The 22113-nt window shown below is 44.5% G+C and overlaps 1 protein-coding gene across 1 annotated transcript; it reads left to right on the top strand.

Moving 5' to 3' along the window:
- Positions 1–875: 875 nt before the first annotated feature.
- On the top strand, positions 876–21893 carry MXRA5 (matrix remodeling associated 5; the record flags this gene model as incomplete). The annotated part of the gene is made up of 7 exons (XM_082479674.1): positions 876–1075; positions 3372–3593; positions 5950–6079; positions 6416–6806; positions 9816–14840; positions 16090–16990; positions 19192–21893. 7 exons carry the CDS (start codon positions 876–878, stop codon positions 21101–21103), a joined length of 8781 nt encoding a protein of 2926 aa, XP_082335800.1. The 3' UTR covers positions 21104–21893.
- Positions 21894–22113: the final 220 nt, after the last annotated feature.

The following is a 22113-nucleotide window of genomic DNA, read 5'->3' on the forward strand; positions in this document are numbered from 1 at the left end:
CAACAACCTCTCTGGGCAACCTGTTCCAGTGCCTTACCACCCTCAGAGTAAAGAATTTCTTCCTGATATCCAATCTAAATTTACCCTCTTTCAGTTTAAAACTGTTACCCCTCGTGCTATCACCGCCCTCCCTCTATATGCTGGACTGTGTGTGTGTGAATGCACAGAACGAAGAGCTGCACAATCTCAGCGTTCCAATGGTGCTGCACCCGCCCGGGTGCCAGAAACGGACCTTCCGTGGGCTTCAGGTCCCGGACCCAGCCGTGGGATCCACTTCCCCCACTGCGGCCGCAGCTCCCGCGGCCTCCCCCCCTCCCCCGCAGGCTCCGGCTCCGGCGCCCCCCCGCCCCCCGGCGCGGGCCCGCCCGCAGCCCCCCCCCCCCCCCCCCCCCGCCCCTCCATCCACCGCGGAGGGGCCGCCCACCCCGCAAGAGGAGCCGTTCCACCGCGCCCTCCCCCGGCACAGCGCCCGGCGCGGGCAGGCGGAGCGGCGGAGCGCGGCACCCCGGCACCCCGCGCCTTTCGTCCCCATGCCGCGGCGGGCAGCGGGTGGTTACCGCCGCGGGAGCTGCGCGCCCGGGCAGCCCGGCAAGCGGCGGGGAGCCGCCGGCATCGCCCGCCCGCCCGCTCGCCCACGGAGATCCCGCAGCGCCCGGAGCGACACGCTCGGCTGCCGCCGGGGCTGAGGGGCTGCGCGGCGCCCCGGCTTTCCGCGGGGACGCGGGGCAGGCAGAGGCAGCGAGCGCTCAGCGAGAATAAGAGTAATTAACAACACCACCACCGCAGACGGCGGTGTCCTGCCCGGCAGCCGCGCACCGCTTATGCTTATCCGGAGGGACCCCAGCAGGGCGGCGGATCCCGCAGGATGACGGGCCATGAGGAGTCCTAAGGCGGCGTGGAGGCGGGCAGCCCCGGGCTGCCATGAGCCTCGGCCAGCCCGTGCCAGAGGGGAGGACAGGAGCCAGGTAGCCGCCGGCCGCCCGCCGCGCCGCCCCGCGCCGCCGGTCGCCCGTAGCCCCCCGGGGGTATGCGAGCGGCAGGCAGCGCCTGCTGAAGCCGCCGCGCCCGGCTGCAGGTAAGGAGCCGGTGGCGGCGGCCGGGAGCCGGTCGGGACGGGGTTGGGGGTGTGGGTGCTCCGTGGCGGGTCCGTGCGGGAAGAGGAGGAGGAGGAGGGGAGCGGCGCGGCTGGAGGCGGTCGGGCTGTTGCCGCCGTATGCCGGCGCCCGCCCGCTCCCGTTGCGCAGCCCGGCGGGCACGTTCTTTCCTAATGGGAAGCATCTGCCCCGCCGGTACGGTGACGGGGGGGGGGGTGGTGGTGGTGGGGAACCGCGCCACCCCCCGCCCCCCAAAGCCCCCTCCGCCATGGCCGCGGGGCGGCGGGCGGGGCAGCGCCGCGCGGGACACCCCACACACACTCCTCCTCCCCGCCCGCAAAACCCAAAACCTCCCCGCGGGGCGGGCGCGGTCCCCCGCCGGCAGCCGTGGGGGCAGCGCCGGCGTCCGGAAACCCCGCCCCCGCCTCGCCGCAAGCCCCGCCTCCCGCCTGGCTGCCGCCCAACCCTCCGCAGCCGCGCCCCAGCGGCGGTGGCGGAGCCGCAGCCCATTGGTTCGACGGGCCGCGCGGCGGCGGTGGAGGCGGCCAATGAGGGGCGGGGCGGGGTGCTCGGGGGCGCCCCCGGGCGGCGGGGCGGGGCAGCGCGCAGCCGGTCCGGCCTCGCCCGGGCCCCGACAGTCCCGGGGTTTCTCCTGCCAAGAGCTGCCTGTTCACAAGAGCAGCGTCGGCCGCGGTGCGGAAGGCCCAGTGCTCGGCCAGTGTTGTTTCTCACCCAGGCGAGGCAGGTATAAAGCCCCCCCCCCGGTCTGCTCTCCCCCAGCCACTCACAAGTCACTGCGATTTCCTCTTCACTTCCACGAGCACCTCCTGTAAGGAAATGCGGAGCCCCCTCCCGAAGGGGATTAATGAAATGGGAAGGGTGTTTTTTACAGGGAGTTTTCGTTAAAGAGGGCATTCAGGAAAACAGCACCTGAATATTCTTAACCAAATTAAAAGCTGTTTGTCTTGTAAAGAATGGTGAACGTCTCATTAACTTGACCACAGATATTTGAGAAACCTCCTCATCCCGATGAGCCTCTCCTTTGAACTGTAATGGCTTGCACATGATGGTCTTAGAAAAAAAACAAAACACGTGTGCATCGTTTCTAGCAGATCTGAAAAAATCTGACTTTTATACTAAAAGCAATAACTAACGGAACTAATAATACCTAAAGGAACTGAAAGCCTTTCCATCATTGTCACACAGCTATGCAAGAGCAGGAATACTAAATTTCTGCTACCAATAGTAGCCTGCGTTCTTGTACGGCTTTAATCTGAAAGGCTCAAGTTCTTCTGGTGGTAGGGTTAAGAACAGGGATTTTTTCAAACTCATTTCTCCAAAGTAAGACTGCTTATTCTGTAATTAGACATCTACATAAACTATTTTGTTTTCAGAAATGATTAGTGCTCAAGGTCAATAACAGTTGTGTTTTCTTGTCTGCTGTAGCACAGTGCGCACCTTTAAATGGCTCTCCACAGGCCTAGACACACAGTTCTGAAAATCTGAACTTGAGTGTTGATAGACGTGGCAAGATTATAAATACAAACTTCCCTGCTTACATTCCCTCTGAGGTCTGTGCTTATGCTTCTAAATAAATTGTCAACTTTTATCAATTCTTATAATTCGTAGCTCCTGTTTGGTTAAGATTGCAGTGTAAGAGCACATCCAACATCATACGGTCATGCGTGGCAAAGGATGACAGAGTCCAGATTTATGAGTCTTTCACTCACTTTCTCTCTCAATGATACCATTTCCCATATACATAATAAATGGGATTCATTCAGCCACATTTTACCCTCCTGGAAGTTTGTAGCCTGTCTAAATATTAGGCAGGTAGGCTAGGTGAGTTAGCCAATTAGGGACCTAATGAGGCTGGTTAGTACTGTTTCTAGGTATATACCTGATATTGTTCAAGTGGATATGGGTAGCTTGCTTTCTTTCATTGACTGTAGAGGGAGCCGTGGCAATTTGCTTGAACTAGATGCTTCCCTCGAAGTTTTCTAATTGTTAGGTGAGATAAGTACTACCCTTGGCATATAGAAAAAAGCTACAAAATATAGCCAACATAAGGAGACAGCATAATTTGAGTATAATAGGTATTTAGGAGAATTGTAGAAGCAAATTATGGGGGAAAAGTTAACTTTGAAGTAGCAAATGACTTGGAAGAAACCTCTCTTTCCGCCTGAACATCGCTAGGTCCGTAAAGCTGTATTAAAAGCGGTTACAAAATCATCGTTTCTTCTTTCTCTTCCTTCCAACCCTCCCGGGACGACCCAGGAGGAGCGAGCGGAGGGGAGGCGACAAGATGGGGGAGCGGGCGGTGGCGGCGGTGGCGGCGCTGTCCGCGGTGCTGATCGTGGGGCTTGGGCTGCCGCCGGGCGCCCTGGCCTGCCCCCAGCCCTGCGCCTGCTACCTCCCCACCGAAGTCCACTGCACCTTTCGGTCCTTAGCAGCCGTGCCGGCCCGGATTGCGAAACACGTGGAAAGGATCAATTTCGGGTTTGTATGCGGCCGTTTGCAGAAAACGGCTTCAGGCTCTTGGTGCGGGGTCCTGGGGTGCGGGGCGGGGCAGGGGTTCTCTGCCTGTGCTCTCAAAGTAGAATGGCAGAGGTGGGTGTGGTTACATGCAGGCGCTGTGTCTCGAACATGATGGGTGCTGGCATGGAGAAAGTTTTAGTGTCTTAGTGTTTTAGTGTCTTTCTCAAATAAAAGTTACTATTATTTTCAAATAAATATTTATATCATGGTGTCAGTTTTTCTTGGCAAACAGTGCATGTAGTCTTTTGTAGTGTATTAAAAACTATATTGAATTAAACCTACTATGGGATTTCTACTAAATGTTGAATTTTATACCTGATGTAAAAAAAATATAGTAGAAATAAAATTCTGTAATGTAGCCAGATAGCATTTTGGAGAACAATGAGATATAGCATAAATTAAAATATTACAGTAGAAACAAAGTTATTCCATTGCCTTTGGAGTATTGTTTTTTTCAAGGAGCTTAAGCAGACATCAGTGTTTTGGGCAGAGATCACTCAGGCTACAACCTACTTTCCTCTGCCAGGGTATTGCCAATTCACATCTTTCAGACTGTAAGATGAGATGGCAGGGACAGTTGGTAGGCTGCATATCACAAAAGTGCTGCGTAGGGTCATTATGTGACATGCTGTGGTGCAAGAGTTCTAGTCCTCTTCTGCTTGATATCAGAGCTGCCTCACTACTTGGTATGAACTTGCCCCGACCGCCCCAAGGCCTGTAGCTGCGATTGATCATACAATGACTGACAATAAGGACTTTGATTTTTTTTTTGCTCCTCTGTAGTTAAAATTTCTGCCCACCAGAACTTTATCCCCCTAAAGCCTAATCTTAGTCTCAAAATCCCCTTGTTCTCAGTGAATCTGTATTACAACAATCCATACTTTCATGCCATTTTTGAGTAAAAAAGGCCTCGCTCTCCTCCCACAGTCAAAACCACACATATTCACAGTCACCTCTCCGCCATACATTCAACATTCTATGGCAAATTCTATCCCTAAATTGCTTTTGAAAATGGGAGGTAGGCTTCCAAGTTTTTTAGGTGTTTTGGGTGTTTTTTAATAAAAGTACATTATTTGATACTGCTAACATGGAAGCCCTTTCCTATCTTTGTATTTTATCACTATGAATGACATTGTCTGAATTGTGTCCTTTCCCAGGAAGAAACAGTCTTAACTATCTGTTGTTGCATTTCTTTCATTTTGGAAAAGGGCAAAAGCTTTCTATTTTAAGATGCCATATATTTAGCAGGTAAAGATTATTTTTGTGACTAATTTAGGAAAATTTCTTATTTAAAGAAGTTCATATTTTTTAGAAGGGCTAATGTTGAAATAAGGAATTTTAACAGGATGACTGCTATAAGCCTAGTAGATTTAAGTAGGACTAAAAATGTCAAAACAGTAGTCTAAATTTTTAGAAAGTTCAGATTCTTCAGATAGAAAGCATGGTGAGGATCTAAAAGTGTTTCCTCCGTATTCAAAGTATTTTAATTTCTTTTTGTATTTTCCCTTCCTTTCTATAAAGTCTTAAAAAGTACGAAAAAATCTCTAAAATTTGATATTTAATTTACAGACTTCATGCCCAGATTAGCTCATACTTTTAATTTTATGTCTGCATATGGAAAACCCAAATGTAGAGCTAGGCTGCCAAACTTAAAGCTTCCATATTGGCAAATAAAACCTGATTTATTTATCCAAAGTGAAATTGAATTGTTTTCAAAAAGCAGATTTTCTGTATTCCTTCTCTAAAGGGAGTTTCTAGGCTCAAATTATATAATTGAAAGGTCAATTCCTAGATCTTATGTAATTAGTTATGTCGCCAATTACATGTTGTAACAGTAAGTGAAGCAGGATGTGACTTCCTGCTTCTCGTGCTGTTTGGGAGATATCCATTTTTAATGTCCTCTCTCCAAATCTTTATTCATTCATTGTTAGATGCTGTTTTGGCAACACTGCAGCCCGTCTAGTTTGCCAGGCTCCATAGCATCATTGGCTGGCTACAGGCCATTAATTTATTACCATTCCATAAACTGAGCTGCATGGAAAAACATACTGACAACTATTAGAACTTAAATGCCTATTTATTACTCTTACTCCTAAATTATGGCTAATGTGCCACGATTTGAGTTAAAAGAAATCTTAATGTAAACACGGACTAAGTATACTTGGCCTTGTAAAACTGTTTCGGTAACTTCTGGCCCTTTGACAATGCCTTAAGAGCCCTCCCATTTTTCCTGAAAGTTAGGTTATACTAATTTTACATTTGCAGTTCATGACAGTCGGTGCATAAAATGTAACTGCACATGTGATTTTTTTTCCAGGTTTAACAGTATACAGTCTATATATGAAAACTCCTTTGCAGGACTTAAAAAACTGGAATTGCTCATGATACATGGAAATGACATTCAGAATATACCTAATGGTGCTTTGAAAGATCTCGTGTCTTTACAGGTAACGCTCGGGTCTTCCTAAATTTCATAAATTCTAACTTTGATGAATAACAGCAGGCAAAAGTAAGTGTTTTTTGTAGTGCCTTTCTTAGGATTAAGATACCGTTTGTTCCCCAAATACATTGGAGATCTGTTAACTATGCCTATGTCATACTTGGTAATGCCGGCTAATATTCTCCAGCCAGCTGTATTCTCCCTCTTTGAGCCACATATAAGATTTTAGTGGTGCAAAGGATATTTGAAAGTGGAAGGAAAACTTCTGCATGCTTGCTATTCTGTTTGGATTTAGATCAAAACCCAAAATTAATCTCTTTTATTCTTTTTTTTTTTTTTTAAGGTTTTCAAAATTAGTTACAATAAATTGAAAGTCATAACTGGCCAAACTCTCCAAGGACTTTCAAGCTTAATGAGACTGCACATTGACCACAACAGAATTGAGTTTATTCATCCAAATGCTTTTCATGGATTAACTTCCCTGAGACTGGTCCACTTAGAAGGAAATCTACTCCAGCAGCTTCACCCCAGCACCTTTTCAACATTTATGGTCCTTGATTACTTCAAATTGTCGACAGTAAGACATCTCTACCTATCTGAAAATGCTCTTAGGACCTTGCCTGCAGGGATGTTTCAAGGCATGCCGCTGCTGGAGAATCTTTACCTTCATGGGAATCCATGGGCCTGTGACTGCAGCTTAAACTGGCTCCTTGAATGGAATGAAGTTTCTGCAGGTAAGAGCAAAAATACCAATGCTTCTTCAACTCATAATGTTAGGGTTTATTCTCCTGTTCTGCATATTGATGGTTTTGTTTTTTCCTGAGTAGTATTACTTACATGATGTCTACGTAGACTATTACGTTCTGTTGCCATTCAATAAATGCAATATTCAATAAATATTTAAAAAGCAGTGTAAAGAGGAAGCAGTTGTGTGTCACTAGCTAAAAATATGTATTTGACAACAAAGGAATTAGCCATTACATTCTAGATAGAAAAAGTAGTAGTAAACGTTATAACTGGAAGAAGGAGATAGGTTATAACCTGTTAGTGTGTTCCATTGCACAGCAGTACACTTTTGACTAAGGGCTGGGAATTGTCTTCAACCAACAAAGCTAGTAACTATATGCTGTCATGGGAGATGGGAACATAGGATTTGAACTTGTTTGGCTAAGGAGGGAACGCAAGTCAGGTTTGTAAGTTCCTAGATGAGTCCTTTAACTTTGATGATATTAACTTTAAGGCTGTTTTGTAATATTCGTTCATCCTTCATGTTTATCTGTCTTTCATCATTGATCACAACGTCCTTTTGTGATGGAGCAAAACTATGTTAAGTATTTCAGAGAACACCTACAATCCTGCAATTTTTTTTCTGGAGTAACTAGTTTATCTTCCTTCAGGCTTAGATGTGAGATAAGTATCACACTACTTAGGCTAGAACACTTCTGGTCACATGCAGAAGCAAAATACTAGAAGCAAAAAAAACACGCCAAACCCAGTTTTATAATGCCTCTATATTAGGAAAACACTGAATGAGGGTTTTTTTGAATGTCAGTTTTCGATATGGGCATCCCAGGTCACCAATGCCCCATATCAGGTAACTAAGTGCTTACTATAGTAGACCAGAGGGACTGATGTTACACTGGAGCTGCTGCTAAAATATTAAGAGGGTATTGTCATTTAATTGCAACTGAAGATGTCTCAGATGAGTCAGGAGTCACAAGGTTAATATAACAATTTGGAGCATGTGTGGTGTGGTGGATGATGCTGGGTCTTGTACATGCCCTAGTAAAAAGTCCTTCCCCAGCTCTCCTGTAGGCCCCCTTTAGGTACTGGAAGGCCACAATAAGATCTCCCAGGAGCTTTCTCTTCTCCAGGCTGAACAGCCCCAACTCTTTCAGCCTCTCCTCATAGGGGAGGTGCTCCAGCACTCGGATCATCCTCGTGGCTCTCCTCTGGACACTCTCCAGCAGGTCCCTGTCCTTATGTTGAGGACTCCAGAGCTGGATGCAGTACTCCTGGTGGGGTCTCACGAGAGTGGAGTAGAGGGGCAGAATCACCTCCTTTGACCTGTTGGCCACACTTCTTTTGATGCAGCCCAGGATACGGTTGGCCTTCTGGGCTGCGATCGCACACTGCTGGGTCATGTTGAGCTTCTCGTCAATCAGCACACCCAGGTCCTTCTCCTCAGGGCTGCTCTCCAGCCATTCCTCGCCCAGCCTGTATTTGTGCTTGGGATTGCCCTGACCCAGATGTAAGACCTTGCACTTGGCCTTGTTGAAGTGCATGAGGTTGGCTTGGGCCCACCTCTCCAGCCTGTCCAGGTCCCTCTGGATGGCATCCCTCCCCTCCAGCGTGGCTACCTCGCCAAACAGGCGAGGTTAAGTTGAATTGTAAGTTATAACAATATAGATGAACTTTCTTTCCTTGCGCAGTGTTGGCTTGTTACAATTTTTATTCAATTAGAATCCCTCTTTAAACTGCAACAGTAGTAATTTTTGGAAAGAGAAAAGAATTTATCCATGCCATTTTCATGTATGACAGATTTTGTATCTGTATATAATTATAATGTTAACTTTTGGGAATTCTGTCCAGATAGTGTTATAAGTGCTGTTTCGTAGATCACCAGTGTGGCCACTGACAAGTTGATTGTGGTCCAGTTCTGTCATGAAGCATGCTTTCCTTATCTTTCCTTTCCCTTATCTGGCAAAGCATATATATTTTTCGATTAAAAAATGGTATGAAATTTCACTACTCTTTCCCCTTCTCCTAGCATTGTGCCTTATAACCCACCCATACATTGTTTATTCTTTCAAAGATCCCTCACTCCTCAGGAGTGTTTAGCATGACACTTATTCCTAGAATAACTGGAACGCATTTTATTTACAACGTGTTTCCAAACTAAATATGTAAAGCGACATTTGACGTTCTAGTGAGCAGAACAATGTAATAAATATATGACACTTATTTTGCAGACCAGAGTCTTTCTGGCATTGATAGAAAAGAGGAGTCAAAGCTATGATTTCCTGTTTTAGTGATCCTTCTCTATTTTAGTTTATATTTTACCATTACAGAGATTACAGTTATTTCAAAGGTCAGGGAAGAAGTGCAACTTTTTTTTTTTTTTTTTTTTTTTTTTTTTGCTGCTGACAAATACCTTGCAAGTGCAGGAGCACTAGTCAGCAGATTTTGGTACCTACACTAGAATGTTTTGTGTATTGCCAGTACTGTTGTTAATGAATAGAGAAAAATAAAAAGCTTCCTGGATTATGTAAAGAGGAAGTCCAGAATTTCTCAGGTAAATTCTGCATTTGTGAAAGCTGAGAGGACCCAGTCCTCTGCCCGTTAGATCCACAAGTTAGATGGGTGGGCTGTCCGTGTACAGATGCAGAATTTTTGACACGGCATAGCTTTTTACTCACTTGTAAAACATTGCTCTGAACACTTCAGTTTCTAGGCGTTTTATTCAGAGGCAGTGAATCCTAATTTTCAGAAGGATGGAGTATTCAGTCCTCTCATTAAAGTCAGAAGAAACTGTGGTCAGTTTGAGAATCAGGCGCCCGTTCGACTGTGAAAACAAAGCGGTGCTATTTTAAAAGCCTTGTCTTGTGTGTGATGTGCCATAATGCGTTCCTCATGCAGTCCATTTCACACTTTTGAGAGTTCTCTAACTCTAGAACAGAGTTCTTCAGCTTACCTGTCTTTTGTTTTCCCCTTTTTTTTCCCTTTCTTTTTTTATCTTGCAGGTGTCTTAAAATGCAAAAAGGACAAAGCCTATGAAGGGGGACAGCTCTGTCCTAAGTGCAGCAGCCCAAAACAGCTGCAGAAAGAAGACATTCAAAACTTGAAAGATATTTCCTGTCAGAAACCTGTCATTCAGTCCTCACTGAGGCAGAATAGCAGCACTCAAGATGAAGAAGATGGTGACAGTTATGAAATCCCTCTGGAAGAGCTTCAGTCCTCTCCATGGAACATTACTCTAAATATGACTGATGAGCATGGCAATGTAGTTCACCTGAACTGTGAAATCAAAAAACCGACAGGCTCTACCAAAATTCAGTGGAATCAAATCCAGACTCAGGAGATTGATATAAATGCTACAATTTCACTAGATTTTGAATGTCCAATGAATCGAGAAAACTATGAAAAATTATGGAAGCTTATAGCTTATTACAGTGAAGTACCTGTCAAATTAGAGAGGGAACTTATGCTCAGCAAAGAGCCTAAAATAAGCTATCGGTACAGGCAAGGCTCAGATTATGATGCTCTTTACTATACAGGTGTAAAAGCTCAAATACTGGCTGAGCCTTCCTGGGTGATGCAACCTCTTATAAATATCCAATTAAACAGGCGCCAGAGTACAGGGAAAAAAGTGGTGCTATCTTTTTCTACCGTGTTTTCTCAGACAATTCGTACCAAAGACACTGGGCACCAGAGAAACTGGGTAATGATAGAGCAAAACCAGAGCACGAGGGCAGCGCAGAGTGTGGTGGAAGGGTCAGAGTGTCAGCTGAGCTGCAATGTGAAAGCCTCTGAGAGTCCCTCAGTTCAGTGGCTCTTTCCAGATGGGACCAAGCTGCAGGCACCATTTCATCAGAAAGACAGCAGGTTTTCCATTCTCAGTAGCAGCCAGCTAACAATCAAAGCAGTGAGTTACACTGATGGTGGTTTGTACCACTGCATTGCCCAAGTGAGAGATGACGTGGACGTAATGGCTTACAGACTTCTAGTGCAACCTCCAGCTATTCAGGTAGCTGATTCAGATGTAGTGAGAGTTGAAAAAAATGTGGGAGATCCAATAGTTTTGCCATGCAATGCAGTTGCCATCCCAGAACCACAGCTGAGCTGGATTCTTCCAAACAGCCAGGTCCTTAATGATTTGTCAAACTCTTCAAAAGGATATATGTTGGACAATGGTACTTTGCTTATTCCAAAAAGCCACGTCAGTGATAGTGGTCATTACAGATGTGTGGCTGTCAATCAGCAGGGATCAGATCAGTTTGTTGTAAGGGTCACAGTAAATAAAATGGTGTCTGACAGGTCATTTAAAAGGATAAAACTAAAAAAGCGCCCAGGCTCAAAAAGTTCATCAAAAACAAGAGGGCGGGTCATAGATGATGCAGAGGGATCGGGGGCAGAAGGGGTGGGTGAGTTCCCACGAAGAAAGAACCACCTGAAAGACTGGGAAATATCCTTTAAACAAAAAAGTGACCAGGTGCCAGAGGCTCAAATTAAAAAGGGGAAGAAAGGCAGAAGGAAAATGAAAATCTGGAAAAGTACTGATAGAACCCAAGACAGCAATGTTGCAGAAGGCCGGAGAGTATTCGAATCTCGAAGGAGAATTAATATGGCAAGCAAGCAGATTAATCCACAGCATTGGGCTGACATTTTGGCAAAGGTCCGTGGGAAGAATCTTCTTAGAACAACAACAGCTACAGCCATTTCTTTAACAACAGCACTGCCATCAGTCCTGCAGAAAATTACTCCAGTCCCTCATCCGGTAGCCAGCCCTCCGCCTTCAGAGGCAGCACCTGATGGGGTAGATTCCTCTGCTGATGCATCACCTGTAGGTGAAGATGAGCCATTCTCAGTCACTGTTTCCCAGAACACTAAAGCATTTTCAGTCCAGTCCATATTAACAAGGCCAGAAACTAAACCCTTCTCCGACCATAGGGCTTTAGAAACACCTGCAAGTATATACTCTGTAGAAATTCCTGCATCAGGTCCATATTTGACTCCTGTCTCTGAGACTGTGCAACCCCAAGGCCAGCAGCGTCTTGATGTCAGGACTGGGGATTCAGTTGTCGTCAAAGAAAATACCCATGCTCTCACTGAAAAACCTCTAACAAGACAAATTGTAACAAGCTTTCCTAATATTCAGAGCAGTTCATTCACAGTGGAAAGTGTAGATAGAACTATATCTTCTACATCAGAGGAAAATTCTGCTTTTGCTGAGCTACCACTTGATGCTACTGTCCTAGCTGAATCTCAGACTGTGGATCTTGATAGCGTCTTGGAGACAAGTGTGAAGTTAAATGAAGTGCATCCGACAAGTGTTGACACCATAGTTTTAACACCTTCTCAGTTGGATGAGATCATCCCAGTAGACTCTGTAGGCTCTACTACCATTTCTTCATCTGTTTCTCCATTTGTTACAGAAAAGAGCAATGACTTGATACACCAGCACAAAGAAGTATCCACAGGTCAGACAAAAACGGCAGACTTAAGTACGAGTTTTCCAGCTGTCACACCCATCAGGGTTCAGAGCAAGGAAGAACCTGAGACCCACAGAAATACAGCTACTCGAGAAAGCATGTCCAGCAGTTATGCAGAGAGTTTTCAGGGAGGAGAACGCAGAGACCTGGCTACTCCAAAACCAGATATCAGATTCACTTTCCCAAGTACCAATGCTCTTCATAAAACAGCAGGGGGGATAAAAACTGCTTCTTCCATCAGTAGTTTGACCACTGTGGCCACAACAACAACTCCCTATAGAAAGACCATGCCTTCACTTGTTACTCAGCGTGCTAGAAAAAGGCCGTATGGGAGAAGGAGATTGAGGCCAAACAGAATCCGACAAAGACAAAAGCCTTCCCCCCCTGTTGTTTTAACCACGGAGGCAATGCCTATCATTCCAAGGACACCTGAAGTTGAAGCTGTGACCAAAACTTCTTCCGCAACTCTTGAAAGTCCTGATCTGAAAAACAATGTCAAAATACAGGCTGAGGAAGAGGAGCATGTGGAATACACTCCTTCATTAGTTACTGATCCAGTTGTCTTTGAGAAAATTACCAAAATCAGAGAAGTGGTCACAACTTCCTTCTTTAGGCCTACTGCTTCTCCACCTGAAACAAAACGTGTGACACACTCTACTGCTCTTGAAACCTCAGCACTTCCAGTGACTGCACCTATCACGATTTTATCTTCATATGTTGTACATGATGCAATTCCCACGAAAGAGTCAAGTGCACCTCTGAAACCAGAGCAAAGTGAAGTGCCAACATACCACTCACTAGACAATATATCTGAGGAGAAGGGTGTTAAAGCAGATTCTAAAACTATGGATAGTAAAGCAGAACAATCAAGCACAACAACTTATCCTGAGCATACAAACAGCTTGATGCTATCTACAAAACCAGTATCTCAAGAAGAGCCTATCCTATTTGACTCAGAAGTTGTGGTTAATGAAACAACCTCTGGAACATTCCAGCTGACTTATCCCACTATGACTGACTTAAGTATTCCTGTTGGCACAGTGGAAGTTTTTAAGGACCTCTCAGTTTCAAAGGAGCCCTGGAAACCCACAGTACCTGTGGAAACACCAGCAATAACTGAGCCACCTCAGCAATATGAGATGATTACTTTGTCCTCCTCCTTCAGCATGACAGAAACTCAGACTTTTCCACTTAGAGAAACAAAGAAATCTGTTGCTTCTCAGACTGGGACAAAGCCATCTTCCTTGGATAAAAAGGAAGCTATGTCACATGTAGTTCATCATGATCCCATTTTGCAGGCAACCGAAAAGCCTCCAACGACATCCACTGCCTTTATTCCGTTTATAAAACTTGCCACTCTTCCCCCTTCCATTTCAAGCACTTCACGTCCTTTCCTTCATGCTACCAGCAAGGAAAGTAATGCCTTCAATGAAGAAAGATTCCCAGAAGCAAAGCAAGTTGAAGCAGATGGTGACAAAATGGCGGTGAGCTCAAGACCAAATGTACACCCTACTCCTTCCTCTAGCCAGAACAGGATTAGCATACAGTCAAAAGAGGAGCAATTCAAAGAGATGTATAGCAGCAAGTCAAACAACAGTTTACTGCTAAATCCAAACCTTCCCCATCCACCCGCTGGAATGATACCAAGCCTAAACCAAAGACTGCCTGTTGTGCCTCCAAAGCATGTTCCAGTAAGAGGCACGGTGAAGCCTCCATATATTGTAACACAAGGTTCATTTCGCTATTTTATAACACAACAGCCTCTTCACTACACAAACAAACCAGAGATAACAGCATATGCAGCACATACCATCCAGGACAAAAAATCTTTTGCCTCTCAGAGAGAAACAACTTCCCCAACACAAGCTTCTCCATTTCACAAAACAACTCCATTCACTGCAAGCAAATTCAGTAATCAGGGTCAGAACAGGTACAATATTAATTCAAGATTTTTTGGAAATAACTATGTTCCAGATAACAGGGGCACAGCAGGGAGACTACCAAGCCAAGGGGTCCCCTATTATCCCAGTTCCAGGATTCCATTCCTTTTTAACAGAACAAAGATATTCCCTCACTTCAGTGTGCATCCTAAAACAGTGGTTCCTAGTCAACTAGTCCCAAAAGACACAAATGAGAAGAAGGTTGCCCAGGTCTCCCCGACTAGGATTACAGTGCAGAAAGCTACAGCTATTCCAGTGCTTCCAATGCCACATGCCATAACCACCACATCACCACCACCAGCGATTTTGAAGATTACCGCTCCAGCCTTTCTCTCTCAGCGCACAAAACTACAGACATCCACTACAGTTCATCCTTTTAAAAATGGCCATCATCGTCACCAAAAAGTTCCATCTGTGCCTTACGTGGGAGGCATTATGCTACACAATTCGACTGCAATTCAATCTTCCACTAATTTCGGGATACACAGAGAAAGACCTAAAATTATCTCAAGAGCGTCTCAGAGCATATCCATCCTTGCTGAAACAGATGCTTTTATCCCTTGTGATGCAGTAGGGGAACCCAAGCCTTTTATTACTTGGACAAAAGTCTCTACAGGTAAGACAGAGAAAAATGTGTTCTTCTACATGTTTTTTTAAGAGTACAAATACTTGGGTTGTTGCATAGAAATGCAGCGTGATTGCAGGAATAGTCCAAAACACTGAAGAATAATTTCTGTCTCTTTTAATCATTATAGATAAAATGTGACTAATTGCAACTAATCATTAGAGGTAAAAATAACTTTCCAGTATTTCTTGTAGTAAAAGAAAACCTCTACCATTTAATGAGCTTATTTTTTGAAGGGGGAATAGCAGCCAACTCTGATTATTCGCAGCAGCTAGAATTTGTCATGACAACACTTAGAATCATAGAATCATCTAGGTTGGAAGGGACCTTAAAGGTCATCAAGTCCAACCATCAACCTAACACTGCCAAAATCACCACTGAACCATGTCCCTTAGCACCACATCTACCTGTCTTTTAAAAACCTTCAGGGATGGCAATTCAACAACTTCCCTGGGCAGCCCGTTCCAATGCTTGGTGACACTTTGAGTGAAGAAATTTTTCCTAATACCCAATCTAAACCTCCTCTGGTGTAACTTGAGGCCATTTCCTCTTGTCCTGTCACTTGTTACTTGGGAGAAGAGGTTGACCCCCACCTCGCTACAACCTCCTTTCAGGTAGTTGTAGAGAGTGATAAGGTCTTCCCTCAGCCTCCTTTTCTCCAGGCTAAACAACCCCAGTTCCCTCTGCTGCTCCTTCTAAGACTTGTGCTCTAGACCCCTCACCAGCTTTGTTGCCCTTTTCTGGACATGCTCCAGCACCTCAATGTCTTTCTTGTAGTGAGGGGCCCAAAACTGAACACAGTATTTGAGATGCAGCCTCACCAGTGCCAAGTACAGGGGGACAATCACTTCCCTTGTCCTGCTCACCACACTATTCCTGGTACAAGCAATACTTGTGAGTGTGGGTTTGTTAACATCGCTACCTTAAATATTGATGTGTGTGTCATCTCCATTAGCAAAAGGAAAAGAGAAATTACATAAAGATTTAAGAGGAATCCTGAAGCGTAAAGCCCTTAAAAGTTCCCCCACTGTACAAGCTTGCAAGCTAGTATGGTTAGTTCTGCAATTGAAACAAAGTCTAATTTGAGCTATGGAGAGTGTCAGAAGATGTCATGTGATCCATCTGAAGTTGTAGTTGGTGTTAGGTAAATCTAAAATCTTACATAAGAATTTTTCAATGCAGTGATGTATGTCTTAAACCCTTTGACTTTCCATTTCTTTCTTTCCTCTCACCTTCCCAGGAGCTCTAATGACAGCCAACAGCAGGTTTCAAAGGTTTGAAGTCTGGAAAAATGGCACCCTCCTTATCCGAAATGTGCAACTTCAGGATCGTGGACAGTATTTGTGCACAGCTCAGAACCTGCATGGCATAGATAAAATGATTATTGTACTCACAGTTGTAGCCCACCAGCCCAAAATTTTACTTTCCCGCTATCGAGATGTCACGGTCTATTTTGGAGACACCATAGCAATTGAATGTCAGGCTAGCGGGACTCCAAGCCCACATATTTCATGGATTTTCCCAGATAGGAAGATTGTGCAGACCGTCACCACCACAGAAAGCAGGATAATGCTTCACGAAAATCGAACCTTGTCTATCAAGCAAGCAACTTTTTCAGACCGAGGAGTTTACAAATGTGTGGCAAGCAATGCTGCAGGAGCTGACAGCATTGCAGTGAGGCTGCACATTGCAGCCTTACCCCCCATCATCCAGCAGGATAAGCAAGAGAACATCTCCTTACCCCTTGGTAGCAGTATTAACATCCACTGCACTGCCAAAGCAGCACCTTCTCCCAGCATCCGCTGGGTGGTATTTGATGGCACGCACATCCGACCTTCTCAGTTTGTCAATGGGAATTTATTTGTTTTTCCCAATGGAACTCTATATATTCGCAACGTCTCCCCCAAGGACAGTGGGACCTACGAGTGCATTGCTGCTAACATGGTGGGAGCTGCCAGGAGAACAATACAACTCCATGTGAAGAAGCATGCATCTAATGCTAAGATCACCGGGAGCTCTCCTCAGAGGACAGACGTAACATACGGCAGCATCCTGCGTCTGGACTGTAGTGCTTCTGGTGACCCCTGGCCTCGCATATTATGGAGGTTGCCTTCCAAAAGGATGATTGATTCCCTACACAGGTAAATTGCTGATTGACATCTCACAGCTAAATTACAGTTTAGATGAACTGAGACAAAAGACCATTCATATCTGTACAAGTTTCATTCTTGACTTCTGTGAGTTTTGAATGGGGCCCCCAATCCTTAAGGAAGAATTTGAAATTGTATCAAAAGATAGCCAAGTCATAACTTAGTGTAATTTTCATGAAAACAATAGTACTCTCGAAAAGTCAGCTTCAGGTGTTTACGATAAACTGCCACTATTTGTCTTTTACAGCCACTTGCAAATGTAGTGAAAGGTCCAGTGGCAAAAGTTAAGATATACAACTTGTGTACTGCTCCTTCCAATGTGCCTGGTTTGCACAGAGTTGCATAGCTGCCTGCTTTTCCCCAGGAGAAGTGGGATCGCTAAATTTTGTTTATGTGTTGTACAAATCATGATACGTTATAAATACAGGGAAAAGAAATAATCTTATAAATATTTAAGTAAGCATGATCATTTTAACATTGTTGTATAAGTAAATCATGGAATCACGGAGTTTTCAGAGTTGGAAGGGACCTCTAGAGATCATCTAGTCCAGCTCCCCTGCCAAAGCAGGATTGCCTACAGCACATTACTCAGGACTGCATCCAGGCGGGTCTTGAAAATCTCCAGAGAAGGGGACTCCACAACCTCCCTGGGCAGCCTGTGCCAGTGCTCTGTCACCTGAACCGTAAAGAAGTTTTTCCGTGTATTTGAATGGAACTTCCTATGTTCTATGTTCTGCCCATTACCCCTCTTCCTGTTACTGGGAACCATTGAAAAGAGCCTGGCTCCATCCTCCTTCAACCCACCCTTTAGATACTTGTACGCCATAATAAGGTCTCCCCTCAGCCTTCTCTTCTCCAGGCTAAAGAGTCCCAGCTCTCTCAGCCTTTCCTCATAAGGCAGATGCTCCAAGCCCTTCATCATCTTAGTTGCCCTTTGCTGGACTCGCTCCAGCAGTTCCCTGTCCCTCTTGAACTGGGGAGCCCAAAACTGGACACAGTATTCCAGTTGTGGCCTCACCAGTGCAGAGTAGAGGGGGAGAACGACCTCCCTCGACTACTGGCCACACTCTTCCCTATGCAGCCCAGGATTCCATTGGCCTTTTTGGCAACAAGGGCACATTGCTGGCTCATGGATAATTTACTGTCTGCAGTTATAGATGCTACCTTGCAATAAGGTCTTTGCAAACCCAGTTGCATATAAATGCTTAAAACAATACCTTCTCCAGTAAAATATAACTTCTCTAAAACTACAATAACTCTTCTAAGACTTCGCTGAAAACATAATTTCTGCTTTATAAATTGTTCATTGCTCACTCTTGGAGCACTATAGACAGACGAGAAATGTACTGAAACTAAAATGCACGCTTATAAGCAACTTTCTTGATAGCTGAATGTAGTCATCTTTTTTTCATACTGACAAAAAAAATATTTAGTTAGCCTGTAGATAGCACAAAATCCAGAATTCATTTTATGCTACACAATGATAGCAATAAAATACCGGTATTTTTCATTTTCCTTCATGATCTTTATGTGGGCTGTTTTTGAAATACAGCAGGTCTTTGGGGAGAAAACTGGGGCTACTAAGGAAATTAGTTTTGACCACAATGCACCAATTCTATAGTGAAGTGGAAAAGAAAAACAGATTTTTAGCACCTTGAAAATATTTTTTTCCCCATATTTCAAAGCTTACCAATATTTTGCTTCTTTGCAATCATTCTAAGGATTACCTGAGGCCAGATAAAGTTGCTCATCTTGACTTGTTTTTAGCTGAGGACCCAAGTGCCAGACTCCATAGTTATGGTCCGTAACCTATACGTGTGTGGTGTATATCACTCAGAGATCCTGTATTTTAATGTTACAGAGCACTGCACATGTAGTCAGAAGAGTAAAAAATACCACAATTTGGTATTTAATGGTTGTTTAATGGTCAAATACACCATTATAGTCATTGAATGTAACAGAGTAGAATTGCTTGGTTACAACTGAGTAGAATTATTTTTTTCCATTTGCTTTTTGGTGGAGAAAATCTTGGACATTTTAGACCATCTAATTATCTAACAATAGCAATGCTCCTCTCCTTTTTTTCAGTATTGTTGAGTTGTTGGGATTTTTCCCCCAGCTTTCACTCAATAATTAATACCTAAAATGTGATTTTGCAGCTCATGTTCTGTTCTTTTTTTCTTTCTTTACAGTAACTTGGAGACTAGAATCAAAGTATTCAGCAATGGGACTTTGGTTGTCCATTCAGTTACAGATAAAGATGCAGGAGACTATTTGTGTGTGGCCCGCAATAAGATCGGGGATGACTACGTGGTCCTCAAAGTAAATGTGATGATGAAACCAGCAAAAATAGAACATAAGAATGAGAATAACCACAAGGTCAAGTATGGAGGGGACCTGAAAGTCGACTGTGTAGCCACAGGTCTGCCAAATCCTGAGATCTCTTGGGGTCTCCCAGATGGCAGCATGATCAATACCTTCATGCAGTCAGATGACAGCGGCAGCCGGACGAAGCGATACGTGGTCTTTGATAATGGAACCCTGTATTTCAATGACGTTGGACTGAGAGAGGAGGGGGACTACACCTGCTATGCTGAGAACCAGATTGGTAAGGATGAGATGAAAGTGCGTGTCAAAGTAGTGGCTGAGCCTGCAACTATCAAGAACAAAACATACGTCATTATTAATGTACCCTATGGTGATGTTGTGACAGTAGCATGTGAAGCCAAAGGAGAACCCACTCCCAAAGTGACTTGGCTCTCCCCAACCAACAGGCCCATTCCTGCCCTGTCTGACAAATACCAGGTCTATAGGGATGGCACCCTCCTCATCCAAAAGGCACAAAGATCTGACACTGGTAACTATACTTGCGTAGTGCGGAACAGCGCCGGAGAAGATCGGAAAATCGTCTGGATCCATGTTAACGTTCAGCCTCCCAGAATCAATGGTCATCTCAGTGCAATAACATCTGTGAGGGAGACAGCCATCAGGGATAGCCGGAAACTGATTGACTGCAAAGCTGAAGGCATCCCTGCTCCACGGGTCCTTTGGGCTTTTCCAGAAGGGGTAATTCTTCCAGCTCCCTACTATGGGAACAGGATCACCGTGCATCGCAATGGTACTTTGGACATCAGAGAGGTGAGGCAGACAGATGCAGTGCAGCTCATATGCATTGGACGGAATGAAGGAGGAGAAGCAAGACTGATTGTGCAGCTCCTCATCACGGACCAGTTGGAGAAACCCTCCTTCAGAGACCCTGTCCATGAAAGGATCACAGCCATTGCTGGGCACAGCATCAATCTGAACTGCTCAGTCCAGGGGAACCCCAAGCCCAGCACAAGCTGGATCCTTCCCAACGGCACTGAAGTGCTGAGTGGCAGCCGTCTGCACAGATTTTACCATAAGAGGGACGGGATCTTACACATCAGCAGCCTCTCCGCTGGGGATGCTGGGACTTACCGCTGTACAGCCAGAAACCCAGGAGGTTATGTGGAACGGGTAGTCTTCCTGAAGGTGGGACTCAGGCCAGAAATCAGCAACCAGTACAACAACCTGGTGAGCATCATCAATGGAGAAACTCTGCAGCTCCATTGCATCACCCAGCCAAACCAGCGGATGCAGATCTCCTGGACACTGCCCAATGGGATGGTCCTGGATGCTCCCCAGGCTGTGGGTCGCTTCTCTCTGCTGGAGAATGGCTCACTGACAGTGCGCGAGGCTTCTGTATTTGACAGGGGCACTTACCTGTGCAAGGTGTCCACAGAGTACGGCATTTCTGTTATGAATGTGCCTGTGATCGTGATAGCCTATCCTCCCCGGATCACCAGTGAGCCAGCGCCTGTCATCTATGCCAGGCCTGGAAATTCAGTAAAACTGAACTGCATGGCCATTGGGATTCCTAAAGCAGAAATAACATGGGAGCTTCCAGACAAATCACATCTGACAACAGGAGCTCAATCCCGTCTGTATGGGAACAAATTCCTCCACCCTCAGGGGTCATTAGTCATCCAGCAGCCTACTCAAAGGGATGCGGGCTTCTATAAATGCACTGCTAAAAATATACTAGGCAGTGATTCGAAAACAACCTACATACACATATTCTAACACTACAACAGATGCCTTTGGCTGGATACTAGTGTTCAAGTCACTGCCAAGCGAGTGCAAGGAAAGTACTGCTTGCAACAAAGCCAGGAAGGCTGAGGGCAGAAAAAAAAACCCTATTTTCATGCAAAGTGCATTGCTTTTGTACTCAATATGGTAGTATGTCCCTGCAATAAAAGGAGGCAGTAGACATACTGAAATTGAGGAGACTAACATGTTGGAAAAGGTCTTTAAATTGCTAAGACAGTGTAGTCTGGTTTTTTGTGCTATCCAATAGCATCTGAGACCTAAAGTACTCTATTCTTCTCAATAGACCAAAGCTATTCCTTGTTTTAACAAGCACCTTAAAAGTACCGAAGAAGTATTAACTGATAATAAATGAGCTGCAGTGATAGAAGTGCTTTAGTAAAACATAATTTTCTTTATACCCTGCAGCGCTTTTACATAATCTAGCCTTATAGAATATGATTACTAACCTTTCTGTTCATTCTTCTATCAGCTCTTCAAAATCAAAGACTAACTTAGCAAATAAGAGTGATCTATTTTAATAAAAATACACGCAGACATTAGTTACCTTAACATATGAACAAACCTTTTCCAGCTACTAAGGACGCTACAGTCAAATCATTCATTATATATTTTATATATATTTTTAAATCAGACTATGAGACTAGAAAGAGTAACAATGACCTTGGTCTCATTTTATAAATTATTGGTCTTTACAAGACTCTGATACATTACAGTGTTTTATAATATTAAGGTCAATATACTGTACATTTTATAATAAAAAATATTTTCCAAAAAACGTATTCACCGTGGTTTTCATTTTGGTTTGAGAAAATGGGGAACTCCAAACACAGAGCATAAAGTTAAGTCAAAAAACAGAAGTAATTTAGTGTTATACATACTCTTTATCTTTCTAAACATGATTTCCTAATAAAACTTAACATTTCTGTTATGTATATTTCAGGATGCATTCACAAGTTCAGTACTTTTTCTGCTATCAAGAATGG

This window comes from Vanellus vanellus, assembly GCF_965231255.1.
Source record: "Vanellus vanellus genome assembly, chromosome: 1".
NCBI lineage: Eukaryota > Metazoa > Chordata > Aves > Charadriiformes > Charadriidae > Vanellus > Vanellus vanellus.